Source organism: Triturus cristatus, chromosome 12, assembly GCF_964204655.1.
Source record: "Triturus cristatus chromosome 12, aTriCri1.1, whole genome shotgun sequence".
Classification (NCBI taxonomy): domain Eukaryota; kingdom Metazoa; phylum Chordata; class Amphibia; order Caudata; family Salamandridae; genus Triturus; species Triturus cristatus.
Genome location: NC_140595.1, coordinates 664,474,651 through 664,496,953, shown reverse-complemented (window position 1 = coordinate 664,496,953; position 22,303 = coordinate 664,474,651). Strand labels below are relative to the sequence as shown.

General features: G+C 45.3%; 1 protein-coding gene across 2 annotated transcripts in view; it reads left to right on the top strand.

Moving 5' to 3' along the window:
• The window catches only part of LOC146780066 (meckelin-like), a 400,358-nt gene that overhangs the window by 236,579 nt on the left and 141,476 nt on the right, over window positions 1-22,303 (top strand). For both annotated transcript variants that reach the window (XM_085637891.1, XM_085637890.1), the window contains exons 20-21: window positions 6,315-6,433; window positions 15,167-15,307. In XM_085637891.1, the coding sequence (XP_085494017.1) occupies window positions 6,315-6,433; window positions 15,167-15,307 (260 nt within the window). The remainder of the gene's footprint in view (window positions 1-6,314; window positions 6,434-15,166; window positions 15,308-22,303) is intronic.

Here is a 22,303-nt window from a genome sequence, read left to right as displayed (position 1 = left end):
CTACTGCCGACTTTGTTTAAAAAGCAGGAGTTCTACTATGGTCAAATTAATGTTTTATTTGCACACAGGGACATTGTTTGTTTATGGAAAGAAATCCTCAACTTTGTTGTAGGTTGAGCGAATGAGAACTTTCACTTGTAGAGTGAATATATTGAAGCACTACAGACTCACACACACTATTGTCAAAAATAAATGGGGGCATTTATTTTTGAACAACCAATTAAATTATAATCTATTTATTAAAGAACCCATCTGAGACAGGCTACCTGTGCACAGTTGCTGGGCTAAGTTACACATGATGATGTGTACAAGCACAGCGCCTCTTACCCCAGCAGTGGACCTTATTTTAAAAGATGGGCATAGCTGTAAGCACCCAAGTCTATTTTACTAAAGCTTACAGTGAATGAGACCCGCTCACAGAAAAGATTCCCAAAAAAGGGTGGTCCCAAATGAAAACTTGTATAGGGGAGGGGGTTAAAACTTCATCACACCTGGATTTTAATAAAGAATTTGGCATTTGACCATAAAATCGAGTGAATCTGGGCAAATCATTTAAATCCCAGTGCTTCAAGCTGTGAAGATAGGCGGTGCATTAATTAGGGATGTGCATAAACTCGCATAATTTCCTATAGTGTAATTACAAAAAATACAGCAAAATTACGTGAGATTATGCAGAAGTATGTGAGGAGAATAACCCAGCATTTAGTGCTATTTTCTTAACGCACAAGTCACCTTCACATCTGAAAGGGACCCGAGGATGCATTTTGCGTTAAGAAAATAGCACTAAATGCACCAGAACAGGAACAGCAGAAGCCAGTTCCTGTGATCTTGGATAGGCGTATTTGCCCAAAATTACGCGAAGAGGCATAATCACACCATTTTCTGTAATTTTGCATCACAAGAGTAACATAACATTAGATAAATTACTCTGGTTCCTCCATAATAATTGATATTTTGCCCAGTCCTAGTGTTAAATCCAGCTGTAAAGAGTGCCCTTTCAAAATATTCACCTTACCTGTTCATCTCCAAGAGCCATATTAAAGTAATTGCCCTAGGAGTGCAACCAGCGCCTACTTCATGTGGGGCAGTGTGATATTTGACAAGGAGCTACTGATGTTTGTGCAACCCTTCCTATAATGCAGATTGCAATGGTGCACATGGTGTGCCAGGGCAATCAACTAGGCAGTTTCCTCATTTGAATGGGTGTGTGGCCCCATGTAAATGAGGAAACACCTTGCCTCTCTGCCTGCGTCATGATATAGAATGGGCACAGAAGCAAAGAGGCTGTAAGGAGGTGCCCTGACTGTGTTCCACATAGAGGAGAGGCCTCCGAGGGTGCCCCTTTTGAAGGGGCTGAAAAGATGTCCCATGGACCCTCCAGACATAACCCTGCAGGCAACTGCAGTTACTCTCTGCACCTGCCTGCAGGAAGATCTCCGCCTGGCCAGTGCCTGTACAGTGAAAGGCGGTCTGGTGACTTCAATCAACTGGGCTGTATTTTACTAATGCACTGCACCCAGTGCAGGCACAAGGTTGAAACTGTGCTGAGGACAGCACATTTACTGAAATAGGATGCATTGCCCTGGATGCGTACAGCACACTCAGTTAAAAGTGTGCCGTGGAGCAGACCAGGCAGCGCCACCTTGTGTAGTACTGGCCCAGGTTTCTTTAATCTACGCTCAACTGGATGAGAAACACTATATTGGGATGCTTCCGGGTAGCCATGCGCTATACAAATGCTTATTTCACTCATATACAGGACTTTATGTTCAATTCACTGGGTACAGTGCATTAGTGAAATACAGATCGGCTGTTTGAAGTCACCAGACCGCCTTTCACTGTACAGGTACTGACCTGGCAGAGATCTCTCTGCAGGCAGGTGCAGAGAGTAACTGCACCTGCCTGCAGGGTTATGTCTGGATGGTCCATGGGACATCCTTTCTGCCCCTTCTACACAAAACTTTTCTGTGTAAAATGGACTACTGCGACTTGGGTAGCTATTTCCACACTGCATTACATATACCAACAAAAAAACACAAAGCTCAGGACTCCCTTTAGTTCCTGTAGGCCAGGGGTAAATAACAGTGGGCCACCAGGATGGGGACCATACTAAATTTTCAGGATACCCACTTGAGATTCATTTGCATGCAATGAACCCAAATGGAAATTTCTTACATCGTTTGATAACCTGTGTTTTCCAGAAAACTTAACATGGCTAAGTCCTTGTGTGCTTTTTTTTAAACTGCTGATTTAAGTTTCCATTGCTGTTTGCTACTTCTGTGCAATTGGTGCTAAAACCTAGCGTCAGATTTAGCATTAAACCTGCGTTCCAATATCCAAGAAGGGCTCATATTTAAGCACCTGAATGACCTTTATTTTCTTTACTTCAGAATGATGAAAATCTGAATCACCAGGGTTCATCTCAGTGACCTTCAAGTTCACACAGATCTGTGCAGGTCATTAACCCACTTTGCTATCTTGCACTTGTGTTTTTATTGAATAAATCCTCACGGTGAATTGCTATGTTCCTCAGTGTGTCTGAGAGTAGGTCATTCAGATGTTATCCTACTCCATCCCCATGGCTTATAAACTAACTCACACAATCTGTAAGACATTGTGTGTAGGAAACTTGAATTTTGAAGCAGTTGCCCCCCCCCCCCACACACATCTTGCCCCATTAGAGCTACTAGGTGCTGGTGATCAACTCTGACAGTGCACCGAAGCCTGCTGACCAGGTGCCAGTGCTCTTTCCCTAGAACAAGGTAAAGTCTAATTTTTCACCAATTGGCAAGGACTTTAGCCCCCCTGTAAGTCCCTAGCAAGTGCAAAGCCCTGGTACCTAGGGCATGGTAGCTATAGAAGTTCCCTAAGTGCTGCAGCTTATATTATGCCACCATAAGGGACGCCCCCCATACAAATTGTATACAGGCTGCCATGGCATACTGCGTGGCAATCTGAAAACCACGATTGCAAACACAACATGGCACACTCGCTGTGTGCCATGCCATAGTCACAAGTCACTGCATGTAATATATATAAGTCACCCCTACAGCAGGCCGTGTAGCCCTAAGGCAGGGTGCATTATATTACATGTGAGGGCATATCTGCATGAGCAGTTAAGCCCCTTGTGCTGTCTAGTTTGAGTGCTAAATGGTGCAAATGAACAGAGAAGCCATCTTAAGTATACATATTGGGCATTGAATATTACGAGTTGCCCCATCTACACAATGGCTTTTTTGAAACCTATGGTGTTTGGTATCAAACGCCTTGTCTCAATAAATCTGATAACTGATGTCAGTGCCAGATTTATTATAACATGCACCCAGTAGGCACCTCAGAGGTCCCCCCTGAAAAACGTTCTAGTCCTCTAGTGTGCTGGCTGACTGGAATCATCCAGCCTGCCACCACAGACCGGTTTCTGACCACCTGAAGGTGAGACCCCACGCTCTCTGAGGCCAGAACCAATGCCTGTTCCATAGAAAGGTGTTCACACCTTCTCCAGCAGGATTACTAGTGATTTAGCAATTCAAGGCCAGGGGCTTCAAAACCCCTACCATCTTTGATATGTGTTCAAGGCTTCCCCCAGACCTGGTGGATGCCACTCCCTGCCCTGCGGCCCATTTGTCACCAAGACAGACAGGAAATTAGCTATGCTAGTATGCTTGTTCACTACCAGGCTAGTCACGCCCCTAATGCCTGATGTGCTCCATGAAAGAAGGGTGCCACCATCTTTTTTTTTGTGGAATTAGGAACTCTGGGACTGTGTTATGCCCACTCCTCACAGGAAGTGGTCATATAGGGGGTGTAGTGACCCCAAGGGTAAGTAGCCTATTGGCTACTACCCTTCACTCCCTCTAACGCCCCTAAATTGAGAATTTATGTGGACCCCAGAAACTCAGATTCGCCTGACTAGGGAAGAAGAAGGACAAAGAAGAGCCGAAGAAAGCAAGAACTGTGGCTTAGATGTGGACTTGGCACCAAACCCTGCCTGCCTGCTCCTGTCCCTACAATTGCAAAGAGCCAACTCGTCTTGCAGCTGTGCATCCTCTAAAAGGCTAAGAGGGCTGCCAGCACTTACCCAACCAACCAGCATCTCCCTTGAAGTGGAGGAGCCACTTGCCTGCAGGCACCGACTGCAACGTCCTGTTCCCCGATCTGCTTACCACCAGGCCCACCAACGCAGCAGCCGCTCAGTAGGTCAACAAGCTCCAGCCGGTTGGATCTGTCTCTCCACCAAGTTTGAAGACGCCAGATCCCCAGGAGCCTCCCTGAACCAATACCAGATGTACCGGAACCATTGCAGCAGCCAAAGCTTGTTCAGTGTCTAGCTTGGACACCAGCATTGCCAAGACCGACCTACCAACATGGGATGTCAGTTTCAGAGAAACCACCATCAAGAGTGGTCCTACTGTCCTGTTTTGCCCCCATCAACAGGTCAACCTAAAAAGTGAGAGCCTACAAAGCAAGTGACTCGCTAGACAAAACACCTCTGCACCCAAGCCCCACAGCCCAAGTCAGAGCTGCTCGATGGTGCACCCTTGCTCCAGAGACCCTCAAGAGCCAAGCCTCCCTTTAGGTCCTGCCAGACTGGTCCCCCAGTCACCACTTGCAGCCTTTTCCTTACAGGTACTTTTCTCCATTTACTTCAGCTGTAGCATTCGAGGCTACCATTGCAACCAGCACCTGGACACACCAGGGTAGGTATATTGAATCTACTGGTGGTTCTAAGGACCGTGGTCCCTTCTTACCCTAAGTCCAGAAGAACAGTCCTGTTACATTGTGTGCAAGTGACGCTAATCAGTGTGTGTTTCTTCCATAGGATTACATTAGCCGCATATTGAGGCTCATGCCTCAAATCTGACAGCTGTGTTTTCTGTATTCCTGAAAATCTCTAACTCAAAGTGTAACCTAATCTTGGAGATCTTGGTGTCGAAATGATTTTAAAAATCTATGCTATTTTTATAAATTGGTGTTGGATTTCCTTATTGAGTGTGTGTCTCCTTTATTTAGTCTGTGTGCAACAAATGCCTAACACTTTCCTCTGATAAGCGTAAGGCTGCTCGACCACACTACCACAAAAAGAGCACCTTGGGATTGTTAAAGCAAGCCTCTGTACACTAATAAAGGATACCGTGACACTCTGCACAGTGCATCTCATTTTGGTACACTATATAGAGAGCCTGCTTCCTGCATTGTGTACTTCAGATTTGGACAGGCCTTCAGCAAATCAAAGATATTATTCAATTTTAGAAAAATTATAACTTCTTTTAAAACATCTCCCACTGGAGGAACCTGGGTTGGTTTTGAAGATCTGTTGAAAATGCAGTTTTGTGACATAACCTGTATAATTGTCTGTAAATGGGCACATCAGTTTTGTGCTAACGCAGTGTGCTGCACTTCAGAATACCATTGTGTCTTAACTTAATATGATTGCTTTTCATCCATTTGCACATTTAAATCCATCAATTCAATGTTATTGTTAAATAATTGAAATCATTGCATTAAGAGCATGTGAACCAGTAATAATGAGAAATAGAATTATATACCAAAAACACACGGTCATTGGTCAAGGGCTGCGAAAAATGAGTTAATCAAGCCCCAGATGAACCAAGCTTATGTTTATAATCAATATGAATAGATTAAAAAATCTAAAAAGGTTATTAATATATAGAGACCTTCTCATAAACTGATCTTTATACTCTATTTACATCATAAATAGGCTAATCCATAAAAATGTAAAACAATCACTAAAAATTAAGGAAAAGTGTATTATCAGGAAATGCATACCTGCCGAATACCGCAAGATAACTAGTGCAAGTCCAACATATCATTGTGTAATTCTAGTAGAAACAAATCTAAACATTTGATTAAACTACTCGTAAGCTACCCGTTTGTACCTGTTATATAATATTGCACAGATTGGCAAAGGAACCCAGTGAAACACATCAGCCTGGGGGTGATGTGGCCATATTTCTTTTGGCCCTAAATGAGATGTGCTCTAGTATGTAGCAAGCCTCCGATGAGGCCAGTTTGGAGTTTGGGAAGCCATGAGCAGGGAAGTGCCAAGTGAGAAGCAGGAGGTTTAGGCCATCTTTGTTTTCTTGGGAGTGATGGTGGTGCCCAGAGTGAATCCATGTGATTTGTCCAGAACAAGTTGTCTAGCTACGTTGCGTCAAATCTTTGTAAATCTGCATCTTTGTCTATTGCGATTCATTTATTCCATCTCATCATCTAGATGCAACAGAGTTCTGCTCTGTGCACAATGTAAGCAAAACATAAAGTGGATTCCTAACAGAAATTATTTTCTTTCTCAGGAAAGCCGTCTGTGAGTTTTTGGAGAACTATTCTGATTGCCAATGAGTGGAATGAGCTACAGACGCACAGGAAATTGTCCCCGACACTTCAGCTGTTTGCAGTGTTACTGCTTTTGGAGGTAAGTGAACAGGTCTCAACCTTCTCAGAGCAGGAACTGCCGATCACTCTTGTACTTCTAAATCCTTCATTGTGGAACATGACTTTGATTTGTTCACCCTACTGCCTTTCAATTCCATAGAAGAGCTTAGTAGACTCCAACAAAGAGCGGCGCCAATTTCTCCTTGTCCAGAGAAGACTGCATTCCTAGTCTACAGTGTTATCATTTGTTTCAATGAGAGAAGATGATCCAGAAACACATTAGATTGACAGTCGGTGGCAATGCTATAGTACAGCTACATTTTAAATCATGCTATCTGACAGAAAGGCGGAGATCTTGAATTATTAAAATACACACTAGGGTACACTGGTAATCTAGAAATCCGGCACATATTTCACCAGCAATTGCCTTGAAAAGTTAATTATCCTAGTCTTATTTTAGATAGGGATATATTTAGTAGGGGAATTGAAGGAGGCTATGTGAGATTCATAGGAGATAAGGCAGTTGAAAAAGAATATTTTATTCAAAACTGCCTCACTTAGATTGATTCGTCATTTGCTACAATTTTTGTCCAGCTCTAACTCAATAGCCATATGTCATTTTGTGATCAATTTAGCTTTGACTGTGTGTCATTTTATTTCAGTGCATTATTTTCAGATTTGTGCTTTTCCTACAATTTTGAAAGTTTACTCCTAGATTCAGCCATAAATATGGTTACCTTGGCGATATCAACAGCTTTTTAATTTCACCATTATTTCAAGTTTAAATTCCATCACATGCTATATGATAATAAAAGGCACCATTATGCATTTGTGCCTACACCACAAGGCAGCAATTGCAGTAGCTCTGTCCATTTGGAGACGATGGAGATAACTCAAGAGGACTTGCAGTTGGAAAGGCAGGTTTAGATGAATCAAAGAAAAAATAGGATTTACTGGTCACAAGTAAACCTTTTCAACATGACTGCAGAGAAGGCATAGGCAATGCACAGTCTGAACATGCCGTTCTTGAGACGATACATCCTACTCACCAGAACTTGGAGCTATGATGCAACATCCACACAGCTACACATCTGCACATTCATTTTTTGTCTTCTCTGCAGATCCATTGGTGAAAGGAGCATCTCACCCATGATTCTCATTAGTTATAGAAGCTTTGCTATGTGAAATGCAATACCACATGTCATTTCCTAAGTCCACTGTGGAGCTTAATGTAGCAAAGGGTGGATTCTATGGTCGCCATTGCAGCCTGAGGGTTTGTGTGGCCCACGGGTTTGTGAACTGGGCTGGGCTATGTTCTGCCATAGTCTATCAGCTTACTCTGAGGCTGCACAGGGGGGCATCGACAGCCTGACCTGTTGTGCCACCACCTACCAGCAACTACAATGCTGAAGCTGCCGCAAGCTCCTTGTCTCCTCACCCGGCCTTAATATGCCTCATCCGTTCGGCGAATATGGCCTGTGCCCGACTCAGAGTGGGAGGCAGGAAGGGAACACTGAGTGCCACTGGAGGTGGGGCATGAGTCACTGTGGACTAGTCTCAGTGGTGGTGGTTTGAGCCCACAGAGCATGAAAGCGGCCACCCTAGGAGTCAATGCGTCTTGTGCAAAGCAATGCTCTCCCCAAATAGCCTTCGCAGCCACTACAGTCTGGTACATCTACCCAGGCTGTCACTATAAAAAACCTGTAAAAAACACTGTAAATCTGCTGTTTGAGCTTGAACTTTGAAACCTGGGAACTTGGGAGCCTAGTGAGCATTAGATGGAGTGAGGGAGTTTAAGAGGTTCGGCCCAAAAGACTGTAATCTGGTGGATGTCTCACAACCCCAACAAGCATGCAGCATCACTTCTCTACCTTAGGTTGAGGGTGAAGTTAGACAAACAAAGAGGCCTGGTGACCCCCATCACAAGGAAGCAGCAACCAAATTGTGTGATATAAGTTGATAAAGTCAAAGCTAATAAAAACACTTTGACCTACTCCAGCTCCAGGCTTGGAGCATGGTCAAATCAAACCTGCACACACCCGCCACAAACTCTTTTCGACTTTTTCAACCAAGCAGAGTCACTGGTGGATAGCCCCAGTAATGCAAAGCAAGTGGACACATTGGACAGGATGGTCTGCAAAAGGAGCACTCAATGGATTGCACAAAAGAGTGCTCAGCAGAAACGCAATTAGGCACACAAAAATTCAAAGTTATGGAAATGTTAACCCCCTAATAATACCAACGTGCCAGAAGAAAGCACTGCAGCTCTTGCCCCATTGGCCGACGTCAAAGATTGCACGCCCACTGTCTGCACAATGTCACTGGGGATCAAAAGGGACCCTATAGTATGCCCACTCTGGAAACTAGTAGCAAACTGGCCAAGTTAACACAGGCTCCTCTACCAATGGCTGTTGGCTTTCTCTTTTGGACACATTTCAAGTGGCAGTCACTACTCTAAACTACCACTCAAAAAAACCTAGACTTGCAGTTCAATTTGCTAACCTGGGCAGTGTCTGTATCGGGCATAGACACCAAAGTGGAAAACTTTAGCACTCTGATCATGAAAGTGCAGGCAGGGGAAATCGAGAAATACTGGGTGTGCCTGCTCTCCTACAATAGACAAAGTCACTTACCTGACTTCCTCTCAACCGTTCTCACAGATTTAAAAATAAACAATTACACATATCAGCCAGTCTAATTGGTGCCTTACCTTAATACAAACAGCTATGTTCTTGTTTCGTGTGTAAGTGTTGAAGCCCCAGCTCCTACTGTAACCATTGATCAAGGTATATCAGGTCGATTAATACCTTCGATGTATTCAGCAGTAGTGCAGTTATCACAGCATCAATTAGATCCCGACCCAGTATATCGGGTGGAATATCACCAGTATGGTTAACACTGCCCACATTGTTGATCCATATAGCCCAACTCCTCGGACAGAGCGCTCATGAGATTCATTCTTTTCCCCTATAATCAACAACATTCCATTAACAAAACATAAAAGAAAGAGAAACTGGAAAGCTAGAAATAAAAACTGCAAGAAAATTAAAACCCTGAAGGCTGCAATTGGTGAAATCTTATTCCAATATTTCATAGCAGGGCGATGAAGCCCCCTGGGACAGTTCCATTCGGCCAAGTTTCCAACGACATTTACAGGCAAAAGTAATTTGAGTGAGGAACAACCCCCAGAGCAAGCATGAGATAAGAGTGTGCTCAAATTTTCATGAGGATACATTACCTAACATGACCAACTCCTACAACTCAAACCAACAAAGAATTTGCAGTCAACTCTACAACTAGTCGCTCTGCTAGTTTGATACTGATCTCGGGCATACAGGAGAAGGCCTCTAGGAAGAAGCAGTGTGTCATATGCCAGCCGGAGTTTGGGGGGGGGCGAGGCTGAGCTATACCATCATGACTGAACATGGCAATTCTCCTAACTCTGCGACGGAGGCTGCTAATAAACTAATAAAGCATTTGGAAAGTGGAGATATCCTGTATCAAATGAGAGAGAACCAATAGCATTGTGCCAATCAGTGCGTACTAGCAAAAAAACGATTTTTTTAACCCAGAATATATTTAAAAAGGGCACCACGATCTACTTAACATGAGGAAACATAATTCAGTTACTAAAAGTTATTCCCTCCTTAGCCCACATCAGGTCTCCGAACATTGTCTTAATTGAGTTTCTACCACCTCGTCGTCATCAGAGAAGTGAACCTACCCTTGTTTCTTCGGTCTCAGCAGAACATGCGAGTCAAGGAGAGAGCCACGTTCAGGGAGTGGGAAATTAAAGTCACCCATTATTTGGGAAATCCCTCCCTCAATGAACTTAATTCTAGGCCTTGAAGGTCTAGCAATTAACCAACAAGGACTGTGGTAATCCTCGCAGAGGCACTCTGTATTCGATTTTGGAAGATATAATTGGCAAATTCGACCTAGACAAGGGGGTACTGCCATTAACAATCAACATTATCTGACAGATAATCAACTTAAATTGCCTGTACAAACTCCACACACCAACTTCAATAAACAAGGCCTCCATAGGTGGCACACAAAATGGTGGCAGTGAGATTTCAAATCTAGCTTTTACTTAGCTCATACATTTGTTCTAGAGATCAATATATAAAGTCTGGGGATACCACCGCCCTTGTTAAGAAGCCTACTCCTACTATATATCATCATGTGGCCAATAGTAAAGGTCTTGAGAGGATTCAGACCACCACGGGACTAAAGCAAAGATGTGTCCTTTCTTTCACTGCTTTTGTTTAACATCTTTTTGGCAGCCCTATCAACACCATTAAACACAGCCTCTGCTCACTCCCCCTCACCTCCCGAAGAATTCGGGGCCGTGCTGTGAGCAGTCTTTTCTAAGTGAACCATGTCCTATTATTGGGGCAAACAAGAACCGGTCTCGAATGCCCTATATAATTATGCCTATTCTTAATTGCGAAGTGAATCTTATGAAAACTAAAATCTTGGTTATGGCAAATTTAGTCAATAGAACAGTCTGGTTTCTAAATGGCAATCATATTAAGAGGGAAGTGGAATACAAATACCTAGGAGTACTGATCGACAAATGAGGTTTCTTCTCACCCCGCAAGCAATATATGAAACACAGAGCCTCCATTCTCCTCCATGCATTTGGCACCTTGTCAAACGAACTTCAGGACCTGATCATTACATCTATTTTGAACATTGTTCGAGCAAAATAAATTCCAACTATTGCCTACAGTTCTGACATTCTGCTGGGAAGAGAAACAAAACATCTGGATAAGATAATCTCTAACACATACAGGCAGACGTTCTGCCTCTCGCACCATGCTTCCCCAGATAAAGAGGGAAAAAGTGCAAGAAAAACCCTCTAGTTCTGCACTCATATACCCTTTGGTGAGGTTCGCACTACCAAAACTGCTAAAAATTATTTGTGCTGTATGATGCTCAACATCCCTATCCAGCTCACGATTTTGACTCCTGGTTCTTTGTAGAAGATTCCAGTGATGCAGTTGGTGAAGGTGACAAGTGTGAAGGGGCAGATGTGAAACACCAGATAATTGCTAATATTTTTTTCCATGATTTCATTAAACCTTACCAGATTCATTGCTACCATTTTCTGAAAAGACCAGTCCCTACACAGGTTACCTTCCAAGTAAACCATTATGTATAATAGGAGAGAAGATTGTGTTGATGAAGACTCCTTGAGAGGATTATTCATTTATTGTTTGGCCACATAACTGCAATAATGTATGGCTGATGAGTCACACATAAAAGTTTGTCCAAATGAAATATGTGCAGATGTAACCATCTCTCCTATCTCTTACAGATATGACTTAGCACAACACACCTTATTTTAGAAATGATGTAAGGTAGCACAAGAGTTACATACAGCTATGCTACATTTCTTTAATGAAGGTTTAATCACAAATATAAATTGCAGCACACAATCAAATTAATTGTCAAACCTACGGGCAGTCTTAATAAACAGAATATTAACTGTGGCTCGAACTGCATTTTTTGTAAAACAAAACTACTTCATATTTCTTAAAGTGGCAACACATCCAGTGGTTGTTAAAGGGCAGCACCTTTACTGAGGATTAATTGAAATTGGCAAACAGACAGCTAGAGGATAAAGTTGCTGATTCTACATATTCCGCTGTGCTGACAATTGTGCCCATTAACCAGCTGGGCAGACTTTGTATTGTTTGTGCATTGCCTATGAGAGAGATGTAGTCTAGGAGATACCTGTGTATCAGTTGCTGCTAAACTGCTAAGGCCATTGGTCAGTCTCCAAAATTCCTTTCTTATGACTGAATAATACCTTTTTGTAAGTGCTGTGTGCTTTCCCAACTTTTCTCTTCATCTCTATGAGTACTCATTGCTGTTGGGCATTGTTCAACAGCTCCATGGCCCCCTTATTAAATTACTCACCTGAAAAAGTAGCGTTGTGTGATTGAAAAGCCAGTTGATCATTCACAGGTAGGTGCACAACTCAATTTGGCAAGTCCCCATTGGAATTTCATAACCTTTATCCTCAGCATTATATGGTTCTGGAGTGAATGGTTGAGTTATGCACTTCGTTCTCACTTCATCACGTGTATTGTAGCTGATGCCTCCCGAAAAAGTGTGTGGTGTCTTCTATGGCGCAAAGTAAACATAATGACAACTTGCAACATTAAAATTACTTCTCAGTTCCCAACATACAAATGAATGCATGACAACATTTTATATACAGAGGGCAGCACCCTGGCGTCATCCTTGGACCTCCTGATTTGGTCCTTGATATAAACCCCAGCCGCAAAAACAGGATGAACATATGGATAAACAACATGGTGTCAACCTGATTTTGTCATCTGGTGTCAAAGGGTACATCTTGTTAATTGGCACAATTATGCTACTCAAGACTTTTACTTGCTTCCAAATACATTTTTTGTGATGCATGCAAATACAGACCTTGTACAGGACCTGTGATATCCATTCCTGGAAGCCCCCTGATTGACACAACATCCATCATCCCCAAAACCTTCTGTATGGTTGTGAGTTCAACATAAAGAGGACCCCCCCATCAATTCTGTAGCTGCCTTTCCCTTGTCTGAACAGTTTTATCTTTGATTCTGTCCTTTATGTCATACTACATTTTGCAACAGGCCTCTTCATATCTTTGCTGAATTCGTCAGATCCTTGTCCTAAATATAATTGATGGACAATGGTGTTTTATGAGCTCTTAATCCAAAAAGTTGAAGCTCACAGGGAATCACTTAATCGACAAGGATTTTGAGCTTACATACAAGGAATTTACATTAGCACTTTGCTTGTGACGCAGAATCAGTGACACAAAAAGAATACTGTAATACTAGGCAATTCTACATCACTACCATTCAACTTATTTCAGTTTATCGTGCATTCAGAATGATGTGACCAACAAGTCAATATCCTGTCACAAATGACGTACAAAAAAATGGCAACCTCATTACCATCAAAGAGCTTGTCCATCACACATATAAAGACAAGCATTCTTCTGACAACATGCTATTGATAGCACATGTGTGAAGTCAATCGCCGTCATCACCATCCAATATGACCTCTTGAAGGTTTTTTCATATGAATCCTATGACAAATATAACTCGCTGTAGAACTTTCATGTTCCTAGTTAAGCTGGAGTTGTACATTCTTGGGCCATTAGTGAGAGAACCTCACTTCCTACCCTCACAGATCTGTTTAGAAGTAGAATATTTCCAAGCCAAAGAATATAGTCTCAAATCATTCCGTCAAAATGTACATGGGTCGCTAATGGGTACCGGTGTGATAATGCTACTTTCAGCACTAGCAATGTATTTAAATAAGTTACTTTTTTATGTTTAGATGTATTTGCCAAGTTGGCAAGGATAAGTCTCAGTACCAATTAATTACATAAGGGAGTAGAAGGTTTTTTTCCCCCAGCAAATCTTTGCTAAGCTAAAGATGTTCACTCCTCATAAAGTTTTCATTATTTTTATTCTCAATTGCTTTCTAATCACATTTAGCCAAGTGGGAAAACATATTCAGAATTTTTCTATGATGCCTACTCCCCTTTCGCGGAGTGTTACTATGCAGAAAGGCATTGTACACGAGAACACTAACTGATTGCTGCAAAGTGTGAAAAAACATTTTCTTGGTACTCTGTAAGGATACCTGTAAAAAAAATTGTTAATGCAGATGAGGCAAAATTAAACACTTGAAAAAGGTGTGAAGCATTCCATAGACCTTTCATAAAAAATATAAAAAGTTGCATCCTTTCAAACGTCTAGTTTGGACTTGTCACGGAAATTGTCATCAAATTCAACAGACACTGGAGCCTGCGGGCTTATTTCGGGAACATCTTTGCAGGTGTTTGAGGTGAAGGATTTGCTCAAGATGATAGAGGATGGACTATGAAAGAGTACTCTCCATTCCTAGTGCATAAAGTAAGGAGGTGTTCATATAGAGTTGAACATTCGGAGACTCAGCATCCATGCCGATAGTAAATTAATGCATCACTTCTACAACTTCTTCTGCAAAAGTACTACCCATTTAAATCTATCATCAACATTATGGTGGAGGTTTGATAGTATCACCTAAAGATACTGTAGCAAAATAGGGTAATAAAGATAATTCTGATGTTTGTACTTGAACTGAACTGCAGTTCAAAATGTTGTGTCACGAGAAAGGCATAGGGTTAAGTTCTCTCCTTATGTGGAGTACATCCAGTTGTGAAATCCCATGCTGCTCCTTGTAAGTTGAGTGTGATGGGTTTATGAGGATTACTGGGTGAAAATTGAGGCTTCTTTTTCATGCATTGAAATTATTAGGTTGCAACATGTGTTATCTCACGATTTGACAGCAAAAGGAGGTGGCATAAAATTGAGGGTTTGGGAGAATATGTGAATGCTTTATGTGCTCAAGTGAATCACAGAAGCAGTTGTTACTGATTTGTGCTTCACTTAAAGATTTGAGAGTAAATTGTTTTTAATCAGTTTGTCTTGATTGTGGCATTAGAAAAAATGCTAGAACATTAAATTAACTGGAAAACAAGATAGAGGAAAGTGTTCAAGTACCATTGGGGAATTATCCGAAATTAGAACCTCTTTATGAAGATAGTAAACACATTGTATTATAAATATATGCATGAGTTAGGACTGGAAATTAGTTTTTCCCATTTGGTTGAATTCTGAAGTATTGTTTTTCCACTGTGATAGGGGAGTACTATAGAATAAAGATTTTATGTCTTTCATGAGTCTGACATGTCTCTCTTCGGCAGGTCATTGGATTAAAGAACCTAGCTGCAAATGACCTTAATTTGGATTTACATCCTGCAGATGGCACTTACCTAGCTTCCTGGAGTATAATCCTTAGGTTCGGGATATCAGTGTCTATGTGGCTGGCTGTGGGTCTTGTTCAGGTGAGTCCTCGCTTTTACACCTAAAGCGCTCCCTCACAGAAGAATTATTAATGTGATTTGTGTGGAAAGGGGCTCAGCGAACGGCCACAGATAAAGGGCATCTCAGGCCACTAAACCCATTTCTTGGCCAGAGCGGCCGCCGGGTGGGTCACTTTCAGACTTTACAGCAATAGTAATTTTAGTTACATTATTTGTGGTTGTATTTTGCATTTTCAATGTTGAAAGCAGACCTTTCACAAACACCTTTGTGTTGAACAGGCAGTTCAAAGTGTGTTCAGCTCATATTTTCAATCTAGTTTTAATTAAAACATTTTGAAATATTGAAGTTAAAAACCACAAAAAGCTTAAAAGCCACTAAACATATTTCCCTACCTTGTATCTCTTCCACTATGTCCTGATTTACCCATTAATTTATATCCATGGGGAACTCTTCCACATTTACCAATTATTTTCTCGCCGCACTTACCCCATTAGCTCTCTTGCTGCATTCAATTTCCTCTTACCTACAAGTATCAGGACTTCTGTTTCCTCACCCACCTATTTGTCTGTTTCTCACACTCCTACTACTCTTCCTCTTAACCATTTATTAATAGGCCTCTTTCCCCACTTCCATAGCTGTGCCTTTACTCAAGTCCTTGTCTGCCTCTTCCAGACTGTTTCCTATCAACTATGTATGCATTTACTTACACTTCTCAGGCTGTTTCAAGTTTTCAAGTTTATTTTATTTAGCAGAGTTACTTAAAACCATTGCTACAAAATATCTCATTACATTTGATCAGTTTTACAAAAATATTAAAACCAGTAAAAAAAAAAAAACTATAACCAATTAATGTTTACATTAAAAGAATAAGCAGTTATTTAGCAGCGTCCGACTTTTCCTTGTCAGCTGTGTTGCTGTTCTGACTAGGCATTTTATTCTCCACTTCTTTCAAGAATTTTACAAAGAGGCAGTTAAGCTGCGTGTCCTCGGGTGCAAAACATGCCAGCACAGCCTGTCTCCGTGTGTGAATACCTCTCTGATTAAAAAGTGGTTTTAAAAGCTGTCTCCTTTCCTTTATTAGTTCTTTGCATGTGCAGAGAAGGTGCAGCATATCTTCTTGCAATGTACCACATAAGCGACAATTGGAATCAGATTGGGTTTTCAGCCAATATGGAAATTGCTTTGTGCATGGCAGCAAGCCTAATCTGTATTTTAAAATTTTAATTTTTGTACATTTGGCAAAACCCGAAGCTAGATACATTTGTGCAGCCAAGGAGGAATAGGAACTCAAGATCATCCAGCCATGCGACCTCCTTGTAGGGCTGCCTTATCTTCAATCCAAGATTGATTCTTTACTATTTTCTTTGTTGATTTTTTTCAGGAAGCAGTGACTTATAGGAGTTGCCCAAAGTTCGGTAAAACCCAAAGTGGACAGACTAGCTGCTAAATATTTTGCCGCTGGTAATGCTTCTTTCTGTTGTAGCTCAGACCACAAGTGCCAATTTAGGGTACCTGATTTGGATTTCCTTACTTTGTCCCAGAAAATGACTATCGCACCTTTTCTTGCAATGGTCTGTTTTTGAACACCAAACTCGAGCCTAATTTGTGCTGGAGAGACTCGTGTTGGTAATCCAAAAATTATTCTATACACTTTTGAGACCACAACATCCAGGAGCTTCGAGTCCCTTCCCCTCTGTGGCCCAGTCTTCTTCGGATATATTTGAAGACAGACCCTCGTGCATCGGATGGATGAATCTTTTTATTGTTTCCCAAAATCTCACACTGTTTTTCAGCTTAGAGTCCACATGCAGTTTCGCCCATTGGATATCCTCGTTATCATGCCTAGCTTCCCAAATTGCTTGCTTCAGTCGTGTTTTCTGCTGTCACAATTCAGCTAGTTTTGTGATGTTGGTTGGAGATCGGCGCACCTGCCGCAAGGAGTAGTTAATGCTATTTTTGATGGATCTTATCTTACTCTTTTGCAGCATGGTGAAGTTAGTGTGTCCTCTATAACCCTGCTGTGATTTAGATTTAATTGGGGCGGAAAAAGATGTTGCCAGGGCATGTATATAAATTGTCCATCTCTCCATTTCGATGTCTCCTTCCTGTGATTCAAATAGGATATTTAGCAGCTTCCTGGAAGTTATCTTGCGTTACTTGTGTGAACTTTATTTTCCTAAAGTTGATTGTAGTGGTTGTGCCTGGTAGGCCCTTCCATTTCATTAATCTTGGGATATTTGTGCGCAATATAAGTTCCTGGGGCCGGTGATCGTTATCGACTTTGTCACCCATGCTAAATGAAAAAATGTCATTAAAGAGAGTTAGGGACACAAAGGTATAGTCCAGCGTTGAGTTTTTTTTGATGATTGATAGGTGAATGCAGGGGGTGTATCACCTATAGTTCTGCCATTCGCTGCTCTAAGCATGAGATGTTTGAGATCCTCTATAAGACGCTGACCGATTTTTGAGGGAGCTACTGATGAATTGGTACCCTGTTGCGGGATGTTCCATAACTGGTTATGTGTAGAAACTTCCTCCGCTGTTGATGGGCCAAGTAGATGTAAATTAAAGTCTCCTGACAGTATCATATCTGGTGTATTGACCTCGCTCATGCAAAACTCTACGAAGTTGGCCAGTTGTTTTGCATCGTTAGATTTCCTGTTAGGATGTATGTATGTGTTTATCATTACTATATGCATGTGCACATTCCCTGATGGCTCCTTTATGGTGGAGATTTTTATAGTGATGGATTCTGGTGTTGTTAAGGCCACTGAATGGACTGAATTTGCACAGGTGTTATTCACGTAGATCACCAAGCCTCCCTGCAGATGACCAAATCTTGCCCTTTTAAGGGCTGGTGCATAGAAGCGTAAATATCCTTGTAGATGTGGTGGATCCGTCATCCATGTCTCCTGGAAAGCAATGATATGGAATGACTTTTGATAATTCACAAAGGCATGGTCTGACAGCTTGCTGTTTAGCCCGTTGATGTTCCATGAGCATATCCTTAAGTTTATTTCACCTTCTGACAGATTATACCTGCTATTCTGTCAGTTGCTTATTACTTGATTGGTAACTACCCTCATGGGCCATCCTGAGTCTTTGTGGCAAAGACCTTGATGTAAATGATTCGGGTGATGTCTCCCTGAATCCTGTGGCTGCCTCATGGTGACCGTCGGGGGACCCCTGGTCCCTCTCAGTATTGACTTAGAGTTGTTGGACCGTTCAGTTATCCGTCTTTCCCCTTGCAACTGTATTAGTGGTGCTGGATAACCAGGTGAGTTGATGGGTTTTATTTTTATGCCCCAGTTTTCAAATGTCGTACTTTCCAGTAATATTTTTTGTGCAATGGTTTCCGACCTCCATGATTTACGAGTGGCCTTACCCCCCCAAAGGTCCCTTTGGCTGACAAACTCTACTGAGTCCAGGTCAGTTGAGTTTACCTCCGATAGTGAGGGTATATGTGATAATAAACGAAGAATGTTCCCTCAATTTAATATATCATGAGCCCCTCTTGAGGCGGGGCGTGGCCGAGCCAGCCAAGATGGCGGACTCCTCTCCCTGAGGCTCCTGCTCGGCGGCCCGTAACACAATTACTCCTACCTGCCCCGGGCGTCCATCGGCCCCGCAGCGAAGCGCATGGAGTCCAACCGCAGCAGCGACACGCCTGACCGACTCCGGATCCCCGCGATCAAGGCTGGAACGGCGCTGGAGGCTCCGTGTGTGGCCTCGGACGGGCTGCACACAAGATGGCGGACGGAGCGGAACGAAGCGGCGACGAGATGAGGGAGCCGCAGTGTCCCAGACGATGTGTGTGACCTGGCTGGGGGTCGCGACCGCCCGTGAGGGTGCACAGCGACGGTGAGGCGGGAGCGGGACCCGAAGGGTCGATCTGGGGGCCCCGGTGGCTCCGGGAGCGAGGTGACAGGAGAGCGCTGATCCCCCTGCCCTTCCCCCCAGTGGCAGTGGATGGAGGATACTCGGCGGCCCGTAACACAATCAATCCTGCCTGCCCCGGGCGTCCATCGACCCTGCAGCGAAGCACACCGAGTCCAATAGCAGCGGCGACCCACCGGACCGGCTCCGGATCCCCGCAATCAAGGTTGGAACGGCGCTGGAGGCTCCGTGTGTGGCCTCGGACGGGCTGCACACAAGATGGCGGACGGAGCGGAGCGAAGCGGCGACAAGATGGGGGAGCCGCAGCGTCCCAGACGATGTGTGTAGCCTGGCTGGAGACCGCGACCGCCCGTGAGGGTGCACAGCGACGGTGAGGCAGGAGCGGGACCCAGAGGGTCGATCTGGGGGCCCCGGCGGCTCCGTGAGAGAGACGGCGGGAGAGCGCTGATCCCCCTGCCCTTCCCCCCAGTGGCGGTGGACGGAGGATACCGAGCTGGATTCGAGCCAGGACGAAGGCAACCGGACAGAGCGGCCCGCTCAGCAGGTGAGCCTCGAGCGGGGCGCGAGCGCCGGAGAGACTCCAAGGGCCCCCCCCCCCAGCGTCCTATATAAGGGAGAGAGCTGGTGCAGCGCCTGATGGGGGTGTGGGGTGTGGTCCGTCATCGAGAACTCAAGACGAGGGACCCTAGCCACGGCCTTACCGGGAAGCCTCGGACGGGGACACCGGCAGGGGAGAGAGGGGCCCCCGACCGTGCGCCGTCACTGGACTGGTCCTATTGAACGCGCCACGCGACCTCCGAGGGACTGTCGGATCGGGAGGTGCGTGCAGCGTGTGGCACTGACATCACGAGGCCCGACGGGCTGCACGGGGCCCACGTGGGGCGTGTGGCGATCCGAGCGAGCCCCTGAGCGTCGCGGGGGCAGGCCTGGTCGTAACTCCTGAGGACAGACGAGGGCGGCACGCACGTCTCCGCCCTAAGAACGGGACGGGCCCGCGGGCGCAGCGGGGTCGCGGGCGTCCCGTGCACCAGCCCCTTGACCGAGCCGAGGACAGGAGGAACGCAGGTGGTGCACTTCCCGACGAGACGGTGGGGCGCGGCCCGATGGGGATGGCCGCCTGACGTGCCACGACGGCGAGAAGAGCGGGCCTACCGGACCAACCAGCGTGTGGGCATCGGTGAGCGGACGTATTCACAGACGCGGAAGGATCTCCCCCCCCCTCCCACGATGGGTCGTCAAAAAACGGCAGGGATGCTGCTGGCCTCTCACCAGACTAGGACGACCGAGTCGACGCCGGCGAGGCCCCCCCACAGCACGGAACCCGTCAAGGATGACCCCACGTCAAGAAAACTGGACCAGGTCCTGGCAGCCATAGAACAATCTCGAGTGGCACTAGAGGGGAGATTCGGCGAGCTGTCATCGGACCTGGGCCTCCTTCGCGACGACCACAGGAAACTGGCGGACAAAGTGGCTCACAGCGCGCACGTTCTCCAAACACTGGAACCGCAGGTGCAAAAGCACGACAACACGCTCCAGGACCTACTTGCTAGGATAAAGGTATTGGAGACTAAGACAGATGATTTGGAAGGGCGCTCCAGGCGGAGCAACATCCGGATCATGAACTTGCCGGAAGGCATCGAAGGGCCCAATCCGGTCAAATACATCTCGGACTGGATACCCACATTCACACCCGCAGACGCACTCACCGCGTTTTTCTCCGTGGAAAGGGCCCACAGAGTGCCGGCCCGCAGACCGCAACCGGGTATGCCCCCTCGCCCCTTCTTGCTCAAACTCCTCCATTATCAGGACCGGGACGCTATCCTACGGGCAGCCAGACAGCGGGGACGGCTGCAGCTGGAAGACAAACAAGTTATGCTGTTTCCGGACTACTCCCATGCGGTTCAGCAGCAACGGGCCACCTTCCTGGCCGTGAAGCGTACCCTGCGCTCGAAGAACATACAATATGCGCTCCTTTTCCCGGCCCGCCTCAAGATCATCTATGGAGGCGAGACACACTTCTTCACGGACCCGGGTGATGCGGCAGCCTGGGCGGAGCAGCACACACGACAACCCGGGGATGGCCCCGGCCCTTGCCTGACCATGATACCCGTAGGGCGTCCTCCACGCCGCTTAACAGACAGACTGGAACTACCACCGCCAGCTCTCCAGACCTCGCACAGATCATCGCGGAGCGGCGGAAGGCACTCCAGGCGGTGGTCACCCTGAGTCCCCAGGATAGGGGCTCGGACTCGGAGCGAGGCCCTCACATCTTTAGCTCAGATGACGAAAAGAGCACAACGCCAGGATCACGAGAGGGCTCGATGACACCCCCTGTGGTGACCCCCCAGACCGCGGACACACTCATCTGACGAGGGGCCCACGGATCGGGTCGGCGACAAAACGAGCACGAACGGCCCGGCAGACCACGTGGAACAGAATAACCACGGAGCCCGACACCGGGCAGGACATGTATAGACACCAATGTTTTACGGGCAACCGCCGGAGTGGGAATCGGCAGCCACTGGATTCACCACCCCCGCGCTTACGAACTAAAGCTACACCATGGCAACCAGTTTGGGCGCATCGCTTCGCACGATGCGCCCCCAGCATTGGGACTGTTTCCCACCCTTGTTACAGTTCATTTCCTTACCCCCTCTGTTCCTTCCCTGTCATTCCCAGAGCGGGCAAGACAACCTTCACAGACGAGGCAATACACAGACGGACGATAGGTGGTGGGCGAGGGGTTGGGTGCGACGGCCGAAGAGCCCACACTGCAACAAGGACGTATACACATGACCTCCCACAACATATCTCACAACTCTCCCAACACGGACATAAAATTCCTGACACTTAATGTTCGGGGGATGCATACAGCCCGCAAGCGATATTCCGTTTATGCCTACATCAAGCGACAAAAGGCCCAGATAGCACTCTTACAAGAAACGCATCTGACGGCAGGGGAGGCGGACCGACTACAGAGAAAATGGCGAGGCATCATCTGTGCCACGACCTACTCTGCGTTCGCTAGGGGTGCGCTCGTTTGGATCAGACCGGGGGTGCCCTTTAAGGAGCAAAACAGACTTGTGGATAAAGAGGGCCGCTATGCACTATTGACGGGA